The sequence below is a fragment of the Eupeodes corollae genome, chromosome 3 (assembly GCF_945859685.1).
Source record: "Eupeodes corollae chromosome 3, idEupCoro1.1, whole genome shotgun sequence".
In the NCBI taxonomy this organism is placed as follows: domain Eukaryota; kingdom Metazoa; phylum Arthropoda; class Insecta; order Diptera; family Syrphidae; genus Eupeodes; species Eupeodes corollae.
The window spans coordinates 82,646,806-82,666,234 of record NC_079149.1 but is presented as its reverse complement, the minus strand read 5'-3'; the positions used below and the strand labels follow the sequence as shown (position 1 = coordinate 82,666,234).

At 30.8% G+C, this 19,429-nt stretch overlaps 1 protein-coding gene across 1 annotated transcript in view; it reads right to left on the bottom strand.

Annotated features, from left to right (window-relative positions):
• Nucleotides 1–18,500, bottom strand: part of LOC129949582 (transcription factor mef2A) — a 29,537-nt gene extending 11,037 nt beyond the window's left edge. Inside the window, exon 1 of the mRNA XM_056061133.1 lies at nt 17,001–18,500. Coding sequence (XP_055917108.1) covers nt 17,001–17,687 — 687 coding nt within the window. The 5' untranslated portion in view covers nt 17,688–18,500. The remainder of the gene's footprint in view (nt 1–17,000) is intronic.
• Between the last annotated feature and the right edge of the window lie 929 nt (nt 18,501–19,429).

Sequence of the window (19,429 nt, the reverse complement as noted above, 5' to 3'; positions counted from 1 at the left end):
GAAATTATTCTCTCTTAAAATACCCTTAATACTTAAGTTGATCAAAGGAACTAATTAAGAACTCATATTGTCGAATGAACAACCTCATCTCAAGGTACCCACATTTCCCCATTAATTCGTTAACGATATTAAGTTCTTTAGGATATTTTGAACATACATATTTACATACAGGACTATTGTAAATAGTTTTTAAAAATGTTGTGCTTTATGTGATCTGTATGCTTAATATCTTAATAAATAAATCAAAAGTTTTTGTTAATAAGTGTAGTTTAGTGAAAGCTAAGTTTACCCGGTGGGTAGATCACACAAACCTACAATATTCTCAGATCTGCTAGTAATTGACAGGACTGTGTCTTACAACTTTTAGGAGTTTTCGGATCATCATGCTGCGTGACCTATCTAAAACAGCTCCAAATCATAGTTAAAAAATTCGGTTGTAGTTACATAACTTGCAATCAATATAACTCTCATACATTATCTAATCTATCTTGAAACATTAGGCTTGGGCGTATCAAAAGTTTGCGCTATCAAATTTCATACATTCTACACAAACAGATAGATACATACATTCAAATAAACGCCTGTACAAATAGTAGAAGGGTAAGGGCAAAATAAAGCGATGACCAGGCGAAGTATGCAGGTACACATTAAAGACACAACAGAGAGGAAGACCTGGCACGACCAAGAGTTTGATAGGTTCTCTCTTTATACTTCGTATGGACTATGTAGAAAGAACACAAATGAATCGAACATGATCGTCAAACACGGCAACTAGTTATATGTACATCATACCATATTCGTTTTTGAAAGCAGAAAATTGTGCGAGGTTATTTACATTGTCCGGCAAAAACCTCCCGTATTTAAAGCTATTTATAGATAAAATGGCATAGCATTTAATTTAAAAAATTCATTAAAAATTGTCTGTTAAATTGTTTATTTATTTGTCATTGCCTTTTAAAATATGGGAGATCTTTTTGCCGGACCATGTATTTATGTAAAAATGGGGTTTGCTAACGAACTTGCTTGACCCTGCTCTACAAGAATATAGTGAGCAATGCATGTTCGTGGGTTAGCGCGGCTTTTAGCGATTATACTGATTTTTGATGCCTGTGTGTGAAAGGAAAGTGACTTAAGAAAGTACATTTTGATGTCTATTGTTTTTCAAAATGTTATTTGTGTACATATATTTTATTGTAAATACTATTAATATAATTCCATACCAATTCAAACATGGTAGAGGCTAGTCGTAAGAAATAATTTTATTTGAATTCCTTAGAACAACTCAAATTAAAACAAGCATTTCTTTTAATGGAAAAGAAATTTTCAAAAATTTAAAATTAAATTTATTCATATCTTTGGAAAAAACAAGACAAATATTTAGACAAAAAAATCAGTTTGAAGTGTGATTTTTCAAAATATTTATAAAGTCCATACATATATTTCAAATATTAAAAAAATGAAAACTATAATACATACTTAAAATTGGAAACTACCAGAGCGAACAAAAAACTAAATAAGAGAACATAACGACTTATGCAGCACCATTGGATCAATTTCAATTCATTTGCAATATAAAAGAAAATATGAAGTATGAAGTTTAATTTTCAAATTGTATTCAATACAAAATTTAATTCGACTTCTAAATCATGGAATTGTATAATTTTATGACCAGCTATGAATAAGATTTTAGTCAGTCTTCTTTGTTTGTTTAAAAAAAATACTTTATTTTCATGATAATTGGTAACAATATGAACTTTTATTTTTGTAGAATTTAAAATGAATTGCTTCTCAAGCAATTGCCATAGTTAAGAAATTATTAGAGGAACCATTTTTAACAATATCGTTTTCGAAAAAGCTAATAATGGGCGTCCTACAGATTTAAAATGAACACACAAGTAAAGAAACAGTGAGTATACTTGAACCTTAAGCCAAAATCAATATTCAATATATAATATTAACAACTGCTATTTGGTAGCGAGAACAACAAAAAATTATTTTGTTGATCTTGTTTCCTTTTTTTTCGTGTATCTCTTTCGCATGGAGCTCCTCGGATGTGGACACTATGAGCACTCTAACCACACTTCAGAGAAAATACAAGCTATGTGCGTCTCATTTGCAATATTTGTCAGACTAGGAAAGACGAAGCTTTAAGTTTCCAACATAACTTTCAAAAGAATCGTGCGGTGTTTAAACATCAGTTAAACAGTTTTTAAGTTTTGCTATCCAAAATGATTTAATCAAAACTGTTGCTGACGTTTTAGACGATAATTTCTGAAAGAATCTAACCGCCAGAGTTTATAGCTTTGTCTGACATTCATTTAAAGTCGCAATTATCTATTGTTAATACAAAAAAAAATCATGAAACATTTGCTGCATTAATCGATGTAAGCTCATGGCGGACTGCAGACAATTTTAATAAAATTTAATATTATTCTTGAAAACTTATCTTCAACTTCTAGAAGAAAGTAGCCACCCTCAGATCATGAGATCATTGATAAACCCTGCCTTAAAAATATTTTCACTATGCAACAAATAATACTTATCGATACTATATTTTTTGTCAATTTACTAAATTAGTAAATAATACTAATTATTTTAAGATATTGTTGTTCAATTAGAAAATATAATAGTATATATCAGTACATCTAACAGTATTATGTTATCTAATCGAGTATTAGATGTGCAGGAGTTTGCGGCAAAATATTCTACTTTACAATCAAATGTTGTGGTATAGACTCGTATAGTATAAGTATATTTGATACTTGCAACAGAGTACGGTACATATAGAATAGAAAATCAATCAGGTTTTCGACATAACCACTCATGTGAACCGTTCCTTAACTGGCTGATAATGACTCTTGAAAGAAGAAAGTCATAGTGGTAACAATATTATTGCAATATTTTTGGACTTTCAAAGAGCATTTGAAACAGTGGATCGCAATAGACTTCTAACTAAATTGTCAAAATATGGTGTTAAATGCAGTGATCTTAATTGGTTTAAATCGTACCTAATTGATAGAACCCAAAAGACCTGTGTGAATAATTCAACTTCAAGTGCAATTTATATTTCGGTGTACCTCAAGGAACTATACTTGGCCCATTACTATTTCATTTCTAAAGTTTTAAGAAATTCTAAAATATCTTTGTTTGCTGATAAGTGGTAAAATAACATCTGAAATTATGGAACATATCAAACAAGATTTAAATAACCTGTGTAAGTGGTTACAGTTAAACAATCTTAACATTATTGTGGACAAGACTAAATGCATAATGATCAATAGTAGTTACAATATAAGTTTATGGATTGAAGGTAGACCCATTGAACAAGTGAAAGAAATTAAATATTTAGGGGTAATACTAGACAATAACCTGAAATTTAATAATCATATGGTTTATGTGTGGAAACAAATTTCCAAAAAAATGGGTTTCTTAAACGCATTCGAAAAAATATAACAACAATTTGTGCCATTAATATTTATAATACCACACTTTGAGTTTTGTTCCACAATTCTATTTCTAGGTAATGAGTAATAGGTAATAATACGAGGGCGGATTAAAAAGTTTCCGGCCTGACCAAGAGATGGCGCCACTAGGCCTACCTTGAGGTGGCGTTCTATAGTACCATCTTTAGATAGCTTGTAGCTATAGTTTCCGCCCGATCGCTATGTTAGTTTAGTTTTGAGAGCACACTGAACAAGGCGCCTCTGTGTTTTTCTTAAAAATGGAAAAGTTGGAAAATCGTGCTGTCATCAAATACTTCTATTTGAAGGGGTTAAAGCCTAGGGAAATCAAAGAAGAGATGGACTCAACACTGGGGACATCCTGCTCATCATATTGAACCATTAAGCAGTGGGTTTCCGAGTTTAGAAAGGGCCGTGTGAGCACCTCTGATGAGCCTCGCTCAGGACGCCCTGTTGAGGTCACAACTCCAGATATGATCGAAAAAATCCATCAAATAGTGCTGGAAGACCGCAGATTAAAAGTGCATGAGATAGCTAAGACCTGTAATATGTCAAATGAACGTGTGCAAAATATTTTGCACCAACATTTGCATATGCAAAAGCTCTGCGTAAGATGGGTGCCGCGTTTGCTAACAGCCGACCAAAAATTGATTCGAAAAAACATTTCTAAAATCAACTATCTGAAGTTTGAATTGATGCCGCATCCTCCCTATCCTCCACACCTAGACCCGAGTGAATATTATCTGTTTCCTAACCTCAAAAAATGGCTTGGTGGTAATGAAGAAGTAATCGAAGCTGTAAATGGGTATTTTGAGGAGCTTGATGAATCAGTTTATAGAGCTGGCATTACTAGACTAGAACACCGCTATGAGAAATGTATCAGCCTTGGAGGAGATTATGTTGAGAAATAAAAAAAAAATCTTAAAAACGTTGTTTTTCTTGGTCAGGCCGGAAACTTTTCAATCCACCCTCGTAAACATAAATCAACTGCAAGTTCTGCAATCCATTCTTAAATGTAGCTTGCATACATCAATAAATTGGATGCTATCTTGTCTAAGGTGGTTAAACATCAAACAAAGAATCATGTTCAATGCGTTACTGTTCGTGTTCAAATTAAAAAACGATCTAGCACCTAAACACTTGACATCAACCCTGACCTACGTGGGAGACAGCCAACCACACTACTTAAGATCGAATTTTGATTTTAGACTTCAGTTTTATAGAGATTCTTGAACTCAAAATATGCTTTTCCATCGTGGACTTAAATTATTTAATGAATTACCTTCCGAAACAAAAAATGAAACTTTTTTAAGAAGATTCAAACAATTACTTATATATCATATCAGAGAAACTATTGTATAAAAAAAATAGTTTTCCAAATGTACATACAGTGTCGAGCATAAGTCATAGTACTCAAAGTGCCATGTCATTAAAAGCTTTGAAAGAAAAGAAAACTTAAGGACTTAATTTTCTGCATCAAGTTATTTATTATGATTAAACCTTATTCTTTGTTTTACCAATAGAAAAAATTCAAAAACAAATTCTATTTTCTAGCAAAAAATAATAAAACCTTGAAATCTATGAAAAAAGTAGTGCAAAAGTCTAGGTACTTCTGCACTTTACTAGTTTTAAATGTTTAAATTTGAAACGGTCCTGTTGGCTTTGTTTTTTTTTTACATGAAGCTTGTAATATGACATGTGTCTGTCAATCAGTACAAAGCGATCGGTCGTGCAGGTTAAGGTAAAAGAAATTTTGTTTTTTAAAACCAAAAAAGCGCTGGTTAAAAAAGAATTAACGGTAAATGAGCGTCAAATTATTATTAATTGCCATGAGCAAGGTAAAAGTTATGCGGATATTAATAAAATAGTTGGACGACCCAAATCTATAATACAAAATGTGATTAACCGTTACAATAAAGAACACCGAATCGAAAATAAAGTCAGGTCTGGTCGTCCGCGCAAGCTTACAGAAAGAGATGAACGAAAAATCGCGAGTATAATAAAAAAAGATCCATTCAAAAGTGCTCCAAAGATTACTACCGATATACAGATTAGTTTCAATAAAACAGTTTCTCCGTGGACAGTTGCAAGATCGCTCCAGAGATCTGGGTTTAAGTCGTGCACACCTCGTAAAAAGCCGTTCGTAAGTGAAATAAATAAAAAGAAAAGACTGGACTTTGCAAAGGATTATAAAAATAAATGAAATGAATTTTGGGACAACGTAATATTCTCCGATGAGTCGAAATTCAACATTTTTGGTTCAGATGGGAGGATTAGAGTGTGGAGAAAACAAGGGGAAGCCTTGAATCCTAAAAACATAATTAAAAATGTGAAACATGGTGCCGGTGCACAGTGGGGCAGAAATGGCCATTTTATGCTATCAATTATTTTTTAAGGTAAAAATGCTATTATGATGGCTGTTTGTGTTTTTATGACAAAGGTAGTAGGTTATTGAAACTTCTGGTACAGTTTTAAATTTCGGGAATATTGTATAAATTAACCTGGAATCGCTTATTTAAAAAGTTTTAATTGAAGAATTCTACTTGTTTAAAAAATATTTTTTTTCTAACCTATGTATGATCACTTTTTTGAAGAATCTTTGTATTCTGAATTAGAATCCGAAGCTTAAAAATTCCAGCACAGCGCGTTTCTGAGCTATTCTAAAACAATCCCTTCACGATTTTGAGAAATAACAATATTAAAAATGTCAACAAAAAATGTTTTTAAATTCTTTTGAGATTTAGATCTCAGTATAATTTTTGAACGCAAAAGTTGTCGTAAGATCTAAAAGCACTTGAAAATAACATGTCTGCGACCCTACCAAATTCAATAAAAATCCTGTGAATAGAAGTGATTTTAATAAATCTACTCTGCGGGACATATCATTTTAATATAATACAAGATTTCTTGCATATTCAGATTAAGATATTTCAAAAATGGGATTTGTTGGAATTTAGTAGTTTCGAATTCGTATTGAAGCAACGAAACCTTGGGTAAGAAACATTTGAGTACACAATTATGTTGTAATTTAGTGTTGTCGAAATACTAGGCAGTTGACAACTTATACATATGTATGATTATTAATAGAGTTAAACAATTTCATGAATATAAGAATAATTAATAATTAGAAATTAATAAAAAGGAATGAAATTAATTTATTGTTCTGTGAAGGGCAAGCTGTAAGAAAAATAAAAATAAATACATTTTTTTCTTGAGCATTGGAAATTTTGGTCTTCAGAACCTAAAAACAAGTTGCAAAGTGCAAAATGAGAAATTGTTTTTAAAAAAGTAAGGAGTAGGAAAAATAACATTTAATTTAGTGTAGATGTCAATTTACTTAATTTTTTTTAATTTAAGACTCAAAATTGTAAATAAAATGGAAAGCATAATATTTTTTTGGTAAAGTAAAAATTTGTCACAACCTTTTTTTATTTAAATAATTGTTTGAAAAGTTCAAAAATATTGTTAACTTGCAATTTAGAGCAGAAAAGGAGCAGAGAAATTTTATTGAAAAGAAGGACTATTGGTACCTATAACAATTTTGAAATAATTTTTTGAAAAAAAAAAATTGAAACACTTAAAAACAATTTTATAATAAAATTTAGCTATCAGAAATTGAATATTGTTCCTAAAATTTTGTAAAATAAATTTATAAAAAGAAGTAAACAATTTTTCAGATTTTAAAATACTATAACTTTATTTTTAAAAATTGAAAACAAATATTTGGGGCAAAAGTCAAGCACTTTTGTTTTTTTGGTAGTATAGGTATATTGTTCCTGAAACTTTTCCCACTTTCAGACCTGCTTGACTTTTGCCCCAACAGAAGATATGAAGTGAAAAGTAAAAAAAAGCCTTAACAAAATTTCTTCTTTTCATTTCAATTATTTCAATACAAGGATTTCTTTTTTTATATTTTTAAACTTCAATCACAATCTACATACCTTCATCTAGGTGTGACATTTTTTTAAACTTTTTTCCGATCTTAATTTTGATTTTATTGCTAAAACTAAAGTTAATCTTTTTTAGCACTTTTTAAATAATCGATTTTTGCACATTAAAAGTCTACTTTGATGGGCTGTCTAACCTTGACTACGAGACATAAAAAAAAAAAATTACACTCTTCATATCAGATTTTCCGTTAACTTTAAGAGAGCGAACTTTATAATCCCGTTGCTTTAATTTTTCAAGGTGACCTTTTTATCATCCCCATGTATGGAGCTGCCCCACTGTGCGGTGGTGTAATGGTTAAGGGTGTATGTCACCCAGTGGTGTCGGGAATTTGACAATAATTGATGGAATTATGAATATGGAAGTTTATTTGAACATCTTAAAACAAAACTTACAACAAAGTGCAGAGAAACTTGGGATCGTAGACACATATTACTTCCAACAGGATAACGATCCCAAGCATACGGCTACAAATGTAAAGTTGTGGTTCTCCTACAACACGCCCCACATGCTACCCCCACCCTCCCCCCCCCAAAATCTTAACCCAATCGAACATTTATGGGATGTCTTAGAGAAACGACTTCGAAAACACAATATAACGAGCAAAACCCACCTTAAAGAGCTCACGGTATCAGAATGGCAATTAATAGGGTCAGATGTCACGCGAAAACTTGTGAACTCTATGCCAAATCGTTTAAAAGAGGTTATTAGGCTCAAAGGTTTTCCTACAAAATATTAGGTAATTATATTCTTAACATAAAACATTCGAAACCGAATTAAATTCTATTGTCCTTCTAGGGTACCAAGACTTTTGCACTATTGTTGTTAGGGACTAATACTTTTATTTTAACTTTTTTGAGATCCTTGAAGGATATTTTTCTGTTTTTCTTGTGCTAATTTATTAAATAAACTTAAACTTGAATAAATCAAAACATAAATTAAAAATTGTGTCTTTATATCATTTACACAACTCATTTTTCAAGAATACCCACACGGGTACCAAGACTTTTGCTCGACACTGTATATGCATACATAACTTTTTTTGTAAAACAAATGTCAATATTTTTATATTTATTGAAATGTAATAGTAAATTTTTACTAAATAAAATATACATACATAAAGGTAGCCCCAATAAAATGTTAAAATTTTAATTTGACCACTCATTAACATTTTTGTATGCTTTGAATTCCAAGTGTACGCTTAATTTTGTGCCATGCGTTTGATGATGTCTTTAGTTTTGTTAATTAATTTAAATCGACAATTTATTTAATAAACTAAAATCAATATCAAAATTGTTTACCGTTAAATAAAAACTGAAAAGCATTCAATGTCATAACTCGATAGAATGTTAGAAATTTATGTCAAAAAACATAGCGGGTGCTATGAAAGTAGCGTCCATGAGTTATTAGATCGAGTTTTAAAATGATTTTAGAGCTTTGTCAATGAATCGGCTGTGAGTTTTCCAAATATTTTCTTGATTTTGATGCATGAGTACTTGCAGTTTTTTAAGAATGTGATCAGGGGAGTCATTCAAAACGATAATCATTAAAACGATTATCATTAACGATATCGTCAATAATTTGCTTCACGTAACTTAATCGCTATCGTCTCGTCAATCGTTTTCGGTATATGATCGTTCAGTATGACTGAAATGTCAAAATCAACTCAACGAAAGATAATGCTTGTTCTATAACTTGAAAATATTATTAAACTTGGTTTTTGTCTATGGAAAATTGTGAAAATTTGCAACAAATTGCTTTTTACCAAACATACAAACTATTTTGTGGTATTTATTGTTATTTTGACTGTTACTGATTTTATTTTTTGCCGCCGACGATATAACTCTAATTTAACATGTAATTTATTTATGTCTGATATTGTAGTTATAATTATAATTTTGTATATACATACAATATACATAGGTCAGTAACACAAATTCATCTGCAAATGGGTATAACATTTATAAATGAGCATCAATCGTTTCACGGAATGACCCCCCAGTATTACAACACCTACAAACGGCAGTGTCGGTTAGGCCAAGGACGTCTAGATGCATATTCAGTTTAACGTGACAGTATGTATGCTTTTAACAATTCGTAGGTTAATTCTACTTAATTTTAAGCTTGCGTAACAACGTTTTTGGTTACAATTGCCAAATAATATTTTGGATTGACTTATTCCCTAGATTTTTTTCTTGTATATTATTAGTGTATTCTTAAGATGCTACTAAATTGGTCCGATTGATATCAGTCGCACTTCACTAGTCCCTAAAGCTTTGTAAAGAACTTAAAATAGTTTCATTGAGTTCAGAATGGTCCAACAATTTGCATAAGTGTGTCTTATTTTTTGATACTGAAGGCATCTAAATCCAGCCTTACCTACTCAATCTCGATTATTAACCGTTTTTCAATTTAACGGGAAAATTTGCCGTTTTTGAACTAAGTATCTAAGTATACATACAGGGTGTCCCATATAGTATAGTCCAACCTATATATGATGAATGGTCAAGTCATTACCTACCAGAATTTGGTAACTGTCTATACCGCATCCCAACGGTTTTCGAGTAACGGTTGTTTTAATAAAATTTTCAAAAACACCTACTTTCAGTCGGTTTTTCAATCCTCCTGTCCACAAATTACTTTTGCTTTTACTATATTTTAATATTTTACAATTCAAAATAAACATTCAATATTTGTACATTTAAAAATTTAAATTTTCGGCACTATTTTGTAAAATATTAATAGTTAAAACCATATTTGTATCAAACTTTATTAATATAATACACATTGCACAACACTGGTTATTGTTTTTAAAAACTTGTTTGATTTTTTAGCTTTTCAAAAAAGTATAAAACATTACAAAGCTACCTTTGGTTCAAAAGTTATAAGCATTTCAATTTAATAAGCAACGAATTGAAAAACAAAAATAAAATTAAAAAAATTTGTTTCTGTTAGAAAATTGTATTACATCACTAGAAACATCTTGTTTCAAATTCATTGAATATAATATTCACGATTTTCACATTTGACAGAAAGAAAATCCACATTTAATACAAGAAGAAGATCTCACTATCAATTTAAAATTAATTTGTGGTGTGGAATTTTAAATGGACAAATCAAAGGACCCTTTGAATTGCCTGACACACTAAATAGTGACAATTATTTAAAATTTTTGCAGAACAGAATCTGTTTATTATTGGATAATATTCCTCTCGCCCTGCTCCAGATCATGTGGTTTCATCAAGATGGATGTCCAGCCCATTATGGAAGAAATGTTAGAAGTTTTTTGAACATAACTTTCTGTGAGCAATGGATCGGTCGTGGTAGAACAATAACATGCGCCCCTAGGTCACCGGACTTGAATCCACTAGAATTTTGTATGGGGGTTGCCTAAAAGAGAAAGTTTTTGCCCAGCCAATACGCAGTATTATTAAAACTGCGGTCGAGGAAATGAGAAGCTTTAGACATGCCAGACGTTTGAAACGACAGTTTTTAAAACGTTGTCGAGTATGTTCGAATGCAGGAGTAGGGCATTTCGAACAGTTGCTATAAAAAAATATGCGTATACCTTTTTTTAACTTCAGAACAACATTAAACACCTTCCTACCTTTTATGATCATGCTATTTAAAAATTCAGACCTCTTACAAAATTCAAATCCCTGTTTTCAAAATGAAACAAATAGTTTAAATTGTATGCAAACATTTGTGTGTCGGAATTATGTTGTCAGGGATGGTGGCAACCTTTGCTTTTAAGTTGAATTTGAACGGCTAGTTTGGAAAAGCACGTTTCATGTCTAGAATTACTCTTTGAGGATTTGTCATATCTTCGCAAAAGGCAGTACCCGTGAAAACAAAAAATAGGTAACATAGGTAAGGGATTGAACCCAGACCACGGGTACTACAATAGTTTTCATTGCAAAACTGATATTGATAGATTATGAGAAGGAACTTGGTTAAATATCTCCGCTTAGTAAGTATTTCTTTTGTAAATACCAAATTGAAATCCGAATCTTTTACATACGCTCCTTCGTGACGTGTAATTATTTTTTAGTTATTTTTAGTTTAGTTTAGTTTAGTTTATTTAATCAAGCAGAGTTTTACAATCTCTTACATACAAAATATGTATAAATATGTATCGACGTTAGTAAATAAATAAATAAATAAATATGAAATTAAGTACCTATGGGTAAGTTCATTAATGTAAAAATGCAATGCAAGATTTGCGTTCATAAATGTAAATAGACTGCATTACTGCAATCGGTAACTCTGTTTAAAAAAGCAGTCTGACAGCTGAAATGCGATCAAACCTGCAGTCATTTTATTTCTAATGCCGCTCTGAAGGAAAATGTTAGAACAAGATGAGTAGGTAAAATAATTCAATATTTATTAAATTTTTGGCAAACAATTAAAATGATTTGTTATTAATAAGTTGAAATGTAATATTTATACTTCATAGAAATCAATGAATAAATGAATTTGTTGCATTCAAAACATTTAAAATAAGTCTTTATAAAATATTTTTATTTGACATTTTGAAAAAATTTTGTTAACACACCAAAAAATCAAAACTCGCGTAACTCAATAAAATAACTTAATTATTTCTGTCATACTTTTTTTTATATGCGCCTACTTTGATGACATTTATGAACTGGTTTTTGATATTAGCCGCGTTTTATTATCACCATGATCTGATCCGGATCTTGGATTTACATGCATTACAACAACAACACAAGATCCTGCTTTGTGTTTGGATCTCAATTTGAGATCCAAAATTTAATTCTTTTTTTCAAAACAAGGAGCGCTCTATCATTGTGATTTCACATGTAAATGTTGGTATCATTGCAAACAAATTAAATAAAACCTGTATTGCCATATAAACATTTTAATTTGACTGAAATAAAATATTTTTTTAAATAAAAAGCGAGAAGCTTTATATTTATTTATTTGGTATATAATCCATGAAATAATTAGATATTTTAACAAAACTAATTAATTGGTGAAATTCAAATAATTAAGTCCAAAAAAATGTATATTTGACATAATTTATGGGTAATATTTTGCCCAAAAAAAAGGAACAAAAAAAATCATTGAGCAAAATGTTCTATGGGCAACCCTGCTTTAAATGTCAAAAAACATAAATAAAATCGAGAAAGCTGCAGCAGAAAAAAATGTTGAAAATACTTTTACATGGGAATTTTTTGAAATCATTCTTTTAATTGAAAATGGTTGTAAGAAACACTTAGGTGACATAAATTAGAACTCAGAACCGTCTGAACCATCTCAATGAAGAGAGTAGTTTTGAAATGACAGTGGTTTGTATGTAACACTTCCAAGAATTTCGAGAGAAAATCATACACAATTCTTAAAAGTGTTACATACAACCCACCGTCATTTCAAAACTACTCTCTTAATTGGGATGGTTCAGACGGTTCTGAGTTCTAATTTATGTCACCTAAGTGTTTCTTACAACCATTTTCAATTTAAAGAATGATTTCAAAAAATTCCCATGTAAAAGTATTTTCAACATTTTTTGATTCTCAAAAAAAAAGTTAAAACAATTTTTTGATGGAAATTTTTTGAAATAATTTTTTAAATTTAATAGAGTTTAAGGAATCAGTTAGCAGACATAAATTAAAACTCCAAACCGTTTGAACCATCTTAATGAAGAGAGTAGTTTAGAAATGACAGTGGTTTATATGTAACACTTCCAAGAATTTCGAGAGAAAATCATACAAAATTCTTAAAAGTGTTGCATACAACCCACCGTCATTTCAAAACTACTCTCTTAATTGAGATGGTTCAGACGGTTCTGAGTTCTAATTTATGTCACCTAAGTGTTTCTTACAACCATTTTCAATTTTAAGAATGATTTCAAAAAAATCCCATGTAAAAGCATTTTCAACATTTTTTGATTTTTGTGATTTGCACATTTTCAGAAGTTGTGGAGCTACAACTGAACTTGAATCATCATCGATAAGATTCAATAGGGATAAAATTGAATTGTTTGATTCTTCGCTTTCATCACTTTCAAATAAAAACTGCAAATTATAAAAGATTTTAAAAGAGAAAAGAAATAAAAATTAAAATGAATACTTCGATCAACCACAGCTGCTTCCATTTTGGGTATTTGTTTATATTTTTTTTGCTTCGAAATGTCACTTTTGAAAGAACGAATTTGACACTGCTACCAAACTTTAAATAATGAAAAATATGATGATCCAATGCTGTTTTATTATCATGATCTGATCCGGATCAGATCACGGTGATAATAAAACGCGGCTATTGTATATCTGCTGCATTCTTGAAGTAGTTTTTCCGTTCATAAATGCATTGCAGGAATTTTGTCGGCATGGCTTGTGCAACTAGTTGCATTTTTGAACTCACGCTATGTGTTGATTAGAAAACAAAACAAGCATGACATATCTTTAAACCTATCTCTTGAACAGAGTTGAAATATATCAATAGAGTGTAAAAAACTATTTATCACTTTCATGCAACGAGATATGTGTTCATTCCTACTGTAGTTGCTTCTAAAAAATTCATCACGTAGGTAGAAAACCATACGGAGACTTCTGCAAGGAAAACACAAATCAATACATTCAAGCAAATAAGAAAAATTTATGTGGTTACTTAAGATATCATTTACCATCATTACTAAAAAATATCTTCTTAACTCAAGCTTTTGCATACCAAAGAGCTTACACCTTACAGGATATGGAGGTCTATCAATACTTCAGTTAAGCTTATTGGATAGCATATCTAAAGAAGGATTTCACTCTTCCTATTTTTAAGGAATGAGTGTTATAGTACGGATTCCAAACAACACTACAATACTCAAGATTTGATCTTACAAAGGCTGAGTAAAGGCATTTGAGCGTAAGGATCAGTAAATTCCTTTGTGTTCCTTCGTACAAAAGCCGAGCATCATATAAGCTTTATTTACAGCAAAATCAATGTAGAAATTAAAAGAAAGTATTACTCCTAAGTATTTTTTTGAGTAACTTTTTCCAAAACAATGTCATTAATTGAGTAATCAAACAAAATGTATGATTTTCTCCTAAAACACGTAAAACTTTGACAAATAGAGACATTCAGAAAGAGTACATTTCTATTCCACCACAATTCCAATTCATTTAGATCCTCTTGCAATAATAGACAATCATCAACAGGTTTAATGGTTTTAAAAATGTTAACATCATCAGCATACAATAAATAATTAAAAAATTTAAAAGTATCAGGAATATCATTTATAAAAAGTATAAAAAACAAGGGTCCAATATAACTCCCCTCTGGAACACCTGATGTTACTTTTATAGCTTTAGATTTGAATGTATCTATTTTGACGAATTGGGTCCGGTTGCTCAAATAAGAGCTTATCCATTTTAAAAAATGAGAATGGAATCCCAGCAAAGGAAGTTTATGAACAAGAATTTCATGATTTACCCTATTAAAGGCCTTAGCAAAATCTGTGAAAACTATGTCTGTATGAAAACCTTTATCAAAACCTTTTACTACGGAATTACATAAAACAGTGAGATTAGAAGTTGATGATCTGCCTGACATGAAATCGTGCTGAGATTCAGCAATTACATTTTTGGTAAAAGAAAATAAAGTTTATCACAAACAATCTTTTCAAATATTTTTGGAATTACAGATAGCTTACAAATTGGTCTATAGTTACATACTTTTTGTCTTGATCCTGCTTTGAAAATTGGAGAGATGAAAGATGTTTTGCATTCATCTATGAATTGACCAGTTCGCATGGAAATATTAAAAGTAAAGCAAAGGGGTATCGCGAGAGATGTTGCACATTTTTTAATGATCTTAGGAGAAATACCATCCGGTCCAGCACTTTTATTTTCATTAATACCTCTTAAGGCTTCAGATACTTCCATTATGCTTAAATCGATGCTACCGGCATCGACAACATTAGGTGGTGAAAACTGTGGAAGTACATTAGGTGATGTAAGAGAATATACCGACTCAAAATAATCAGCAAAAAGATTGCATATGGTTGACAAATCACTGGAAGTGCTGCCGAAAAATTCCTTGAAATTTGGTAATCCAGTTGATTTTTTCTTTGTGTTTATAAATTTCCAAAAATGTTTACAGTCAACCTTAATTTGTGATTCAGCATTTAAGATAAAGTTATTATATAAAAACTTATAAAGCACATTTGTAATGTTAAATACTTATGAAGATTAACCAAAATAGTTCTATCCTTTTTATAATTCTTAAACGCTTTATTTTTTTCTATTTTTAGGATTTGATAGCATTTTGTTAAACCAAGGTTGGATTTTTTTTTTAACAATTTTTCTTGGAATATAACTATCAGAGGCTTGAATATGTCAAACACTTGAGTTAAATCTTTAACCAAAAAGATAGTCTCCCAATCAATGGAACCAAGAAATATATTCATTGCATACAAATTTCTGCGTTTTCTTAAATTATTTCTTCTTTATGAAATAAATAAAGTACTGCACTATTGTAGCTTAACAACTTCATTGGTTTAAAAACGGCGATAATACGAACAGCCATATTTTTTCCGTTTAAACTAATAAAAGCGTTAGTACAAGGCATAGACTTAGTAGTAGTTGTTAAGAAGCTCTACTTGAAAAGGAAAAGGGTCGCCATTGCTGCTTGTACTAAACTAAACAAAAAATTAGTTTCGGGGTACTCACAAGATGAGCCTAATTCAATAAATTTGAAACAAGATGTCTCTAGTGATGTAATACAAAATTCTAACAGAAACAAGTTTTTTTAATTTTAATTTTGTTTTTTAATTCGTTGCTTATTAAATTAGAATGTTTATAACTTTTGAACCAAAAAAGGTAACTTTCTAATGTTTTATACTTTTTTGAAAAGCTACAAAATCAAGCAAGTTCTTAAAAACAATAACCAGTATTGTGTAATATATATTTTATAAAATTATTTTAAAGTTCGATTTAAAAAACTATGTTTGATACAAATATGGTTTTAACTATTAATATTTTAAATTTTTAAATGCACAAATATGTTTATTCAGAATTGCAAAATTTTTTTACATATTAAAAACGAAAATCATTTGTGGACAGGCTGATTAAAAAACCAACTAAAAGTAGGTGTTTTTGAAAATTTCATTAAAACAACCGTTACTCGAAAACCTTAGGGATGCGGTATAGACAAGTTATCAAATTCTGGTAGGTCATGACTTGACCATTCATCATAAACAGTTCAGACCATTATTTATGGGACACTCTGTTTATCTTGTTTGCTTTATATTTCTGTATTTAGTATTGAACAAAAAATATTAAAATCTCTTAAACCATATTTGGCTTAATAACTATAAAGTTGGAGATACATTTTTTGTAAAAGTATAATTATCTGTATAAGAAGTAGGTTTAATTTTTCGCAATTCCAATTCACCCTATTAAGAATTCTAAGCTTATTTATAGTCCTAATTCCCTGGAAAAAATCTATATCATTAATTTTCTATTCTATTGGTCTAATTTTTAAACATAAGCTAATTGAAGTTAGGTTTATAATAAATAAATAAATAAATAAATCTTTCAATTTAACTGAAAAAAAACTCAAAACGAAATTAAAGTATACCTTTGACAAGTGAGCTTGAGGAAAACTCATTGGTATACTGCCTTGTGATATCACTTGTATAGGTGCTTGCATTGATTGATGCTGTCCAGGGTGCATATGTATCGTTTGATGTTGCTGTTGGTGAGGCATCACCATGTGATGGTGTTCATTTGATGGCGTCGTCGCCGGCCTCGACTGCTGTTGCTCTCTGTAATCACAAACTAGCCTGTTCTCTTTGATCTTTTCAAAGATCTCAGCACAAGTCATATGTTGTTCGAAAGTAAAGACAGGATGATTCGCTGCCATTGTATACACCAACAACAACTCCTGCAGTGTGTCCGAATCATTTAATTTGGTGAAATCCCTTCGACCCCAACCATCTAGGGTCTTAAAGATCTCCGTAACACATGAACGGTTGCAAGCACGGATCAGCGCTAAATACAATGCCATTTTCCGTCGAATCTTTTTGTCCGTCGGTTCACCCTTCTGACAAGCCGCCATATCAATAGCTAGATCCTGGGGATTATTAACTCGCAGCTCTATGCCACGCAGTTCCTGCGAATCTCTTCGACCCAGCTCCTCCAGACACGTTCCCAGGAATCGAAGCTCAAAAGGGAGGCACATATTTAAAAGGGCGCACATTGTGTCAATCCTTTTATAGCTCTCTAGTTCTTTAAACCATGAAATAACGTCCTTTTTACAAATCATTGCCAGAAATGCATTGATATCGCACGCGGTGTACCGATAATCACTCCTCTGGTAGGTAGCAATTTGAATGACAGATTTCTTGCACTACAGTGTCCCTTGCAATAAGAATGTATTTTTCTTTCTTTTGTCAACTTTTCAATGCGAACCCACAGCAGGTTATTTATTATTTTAATTTCTTATCCAAACTCCTTTCGGAACACATTTAAATTTACCAAATGATTTTGTTGTGTTCCACTTAACAATTTGATTTGATTTATTCGCGAATTTATATTTTATTGCTGGCAATATTTTGTTTCAATCATTTTTCGAACAATCATTTACGATTTACCACACGATTCGATTCTGGTTCTGCTTTTGCAATTTTTTTAATTTTACATATATGGGTGGTTTAACAAAGTAAATAAATTCCACTACTTGGTTGTGTTTATAGCAGCAATATGAAAAATGTTTTTAAAAACTTAATGTAACATCTATTAAACGAATATGAGTGAAAACAAGCTGCAATGCTAAAAGTTCTTTTCTTTATTTTTTTTATTTTTTCGTGCTGACAAATTTTTCTTCACTCAACCAACGAATTGCAAACTTTATCGTCGATTCTTTTCTTTGAAGAGATTTTGCTGATGAGAAATCGGGGGCTGAAAGTAATACTGTTTAATTGCACAGTATTATTGGCAGCATATTTATTGAAAATGTGATAGTTTTTTGTTTAATTGTTGAATTAATCGAATAAAGTAATTATTGTGTAGCCCTCCAAATGGAAGGAAATTAAATTATTTTGTCCGCCCGAGACAGTTCGACCATCAAGAAATCTTCTTCGACACATCGATGTTTGAAACATGACATGTTCGCAGTATCACCATGTTCGAAAAATTCAATTCGTTGTTGTTTACAACGAATAAAAGTGATACCAGTCTATCTATTTTTCGACTTTAAGGCGCATCTATATTGTATTGACCTATTTTGTATTAAGAGAAAGAGAAGAAAAGTCAGTTTCAGGTGTTTAAATTTTATATAAGTGTTCCTTCAAATATTTCTTAACAATTTTCTTTCTATTATATATTCATAAGTTTAAATTATATTCTTTTGGGAAGAGTCAACATTTAAATGGAACAATTTGTAATTTTGATTTTCATCTACTGTCAGCACACAAATGGTGATTTTCTCTTCAAGATCAGAGCAGAATCTGATAACACTCGAGTATTCACTGAGCAGAGTTTGAGCTATTGAAATTAACTGTCAATAGCTTAAGAGTATTTCATTTGTTTCTTTCATACCGCACGAAACAAGCTTGAAGTCAGCACCATTAGCTTTTTACTAAATTTGCTCAGTCATTTTATTCAGAACTCATAGAGCGCACTCTGCTAGCTCTGACTTGGGGTCTCCATTGAACATTTCCAATCATCAGATGATCCAATAGAGACCAACATCCAGTCCATGATCCGGTATGTATGTATGTAGCCGTGAGCATCCAATCTCCGCAGTCTTTTTGAAATTAAAATTTTATTTCGTTTAAATTGTCGTCCTACGTCATACCTACATATTTTTTACATTAAGTAAGTAAAATTAATTAAAGAAAATGGAAACATATTTAATTTCTCATATTGTTGTTGTTTACTACTACTCAATGGCATTTTTTTATATAATTTGTTTTAATTTTATTTTGTAAAAAAACAACAACTACCGACACAAAATGTAAATCAACAAAAAAATAAACAACAGATTAACTGTTGTGTCAAATGTCA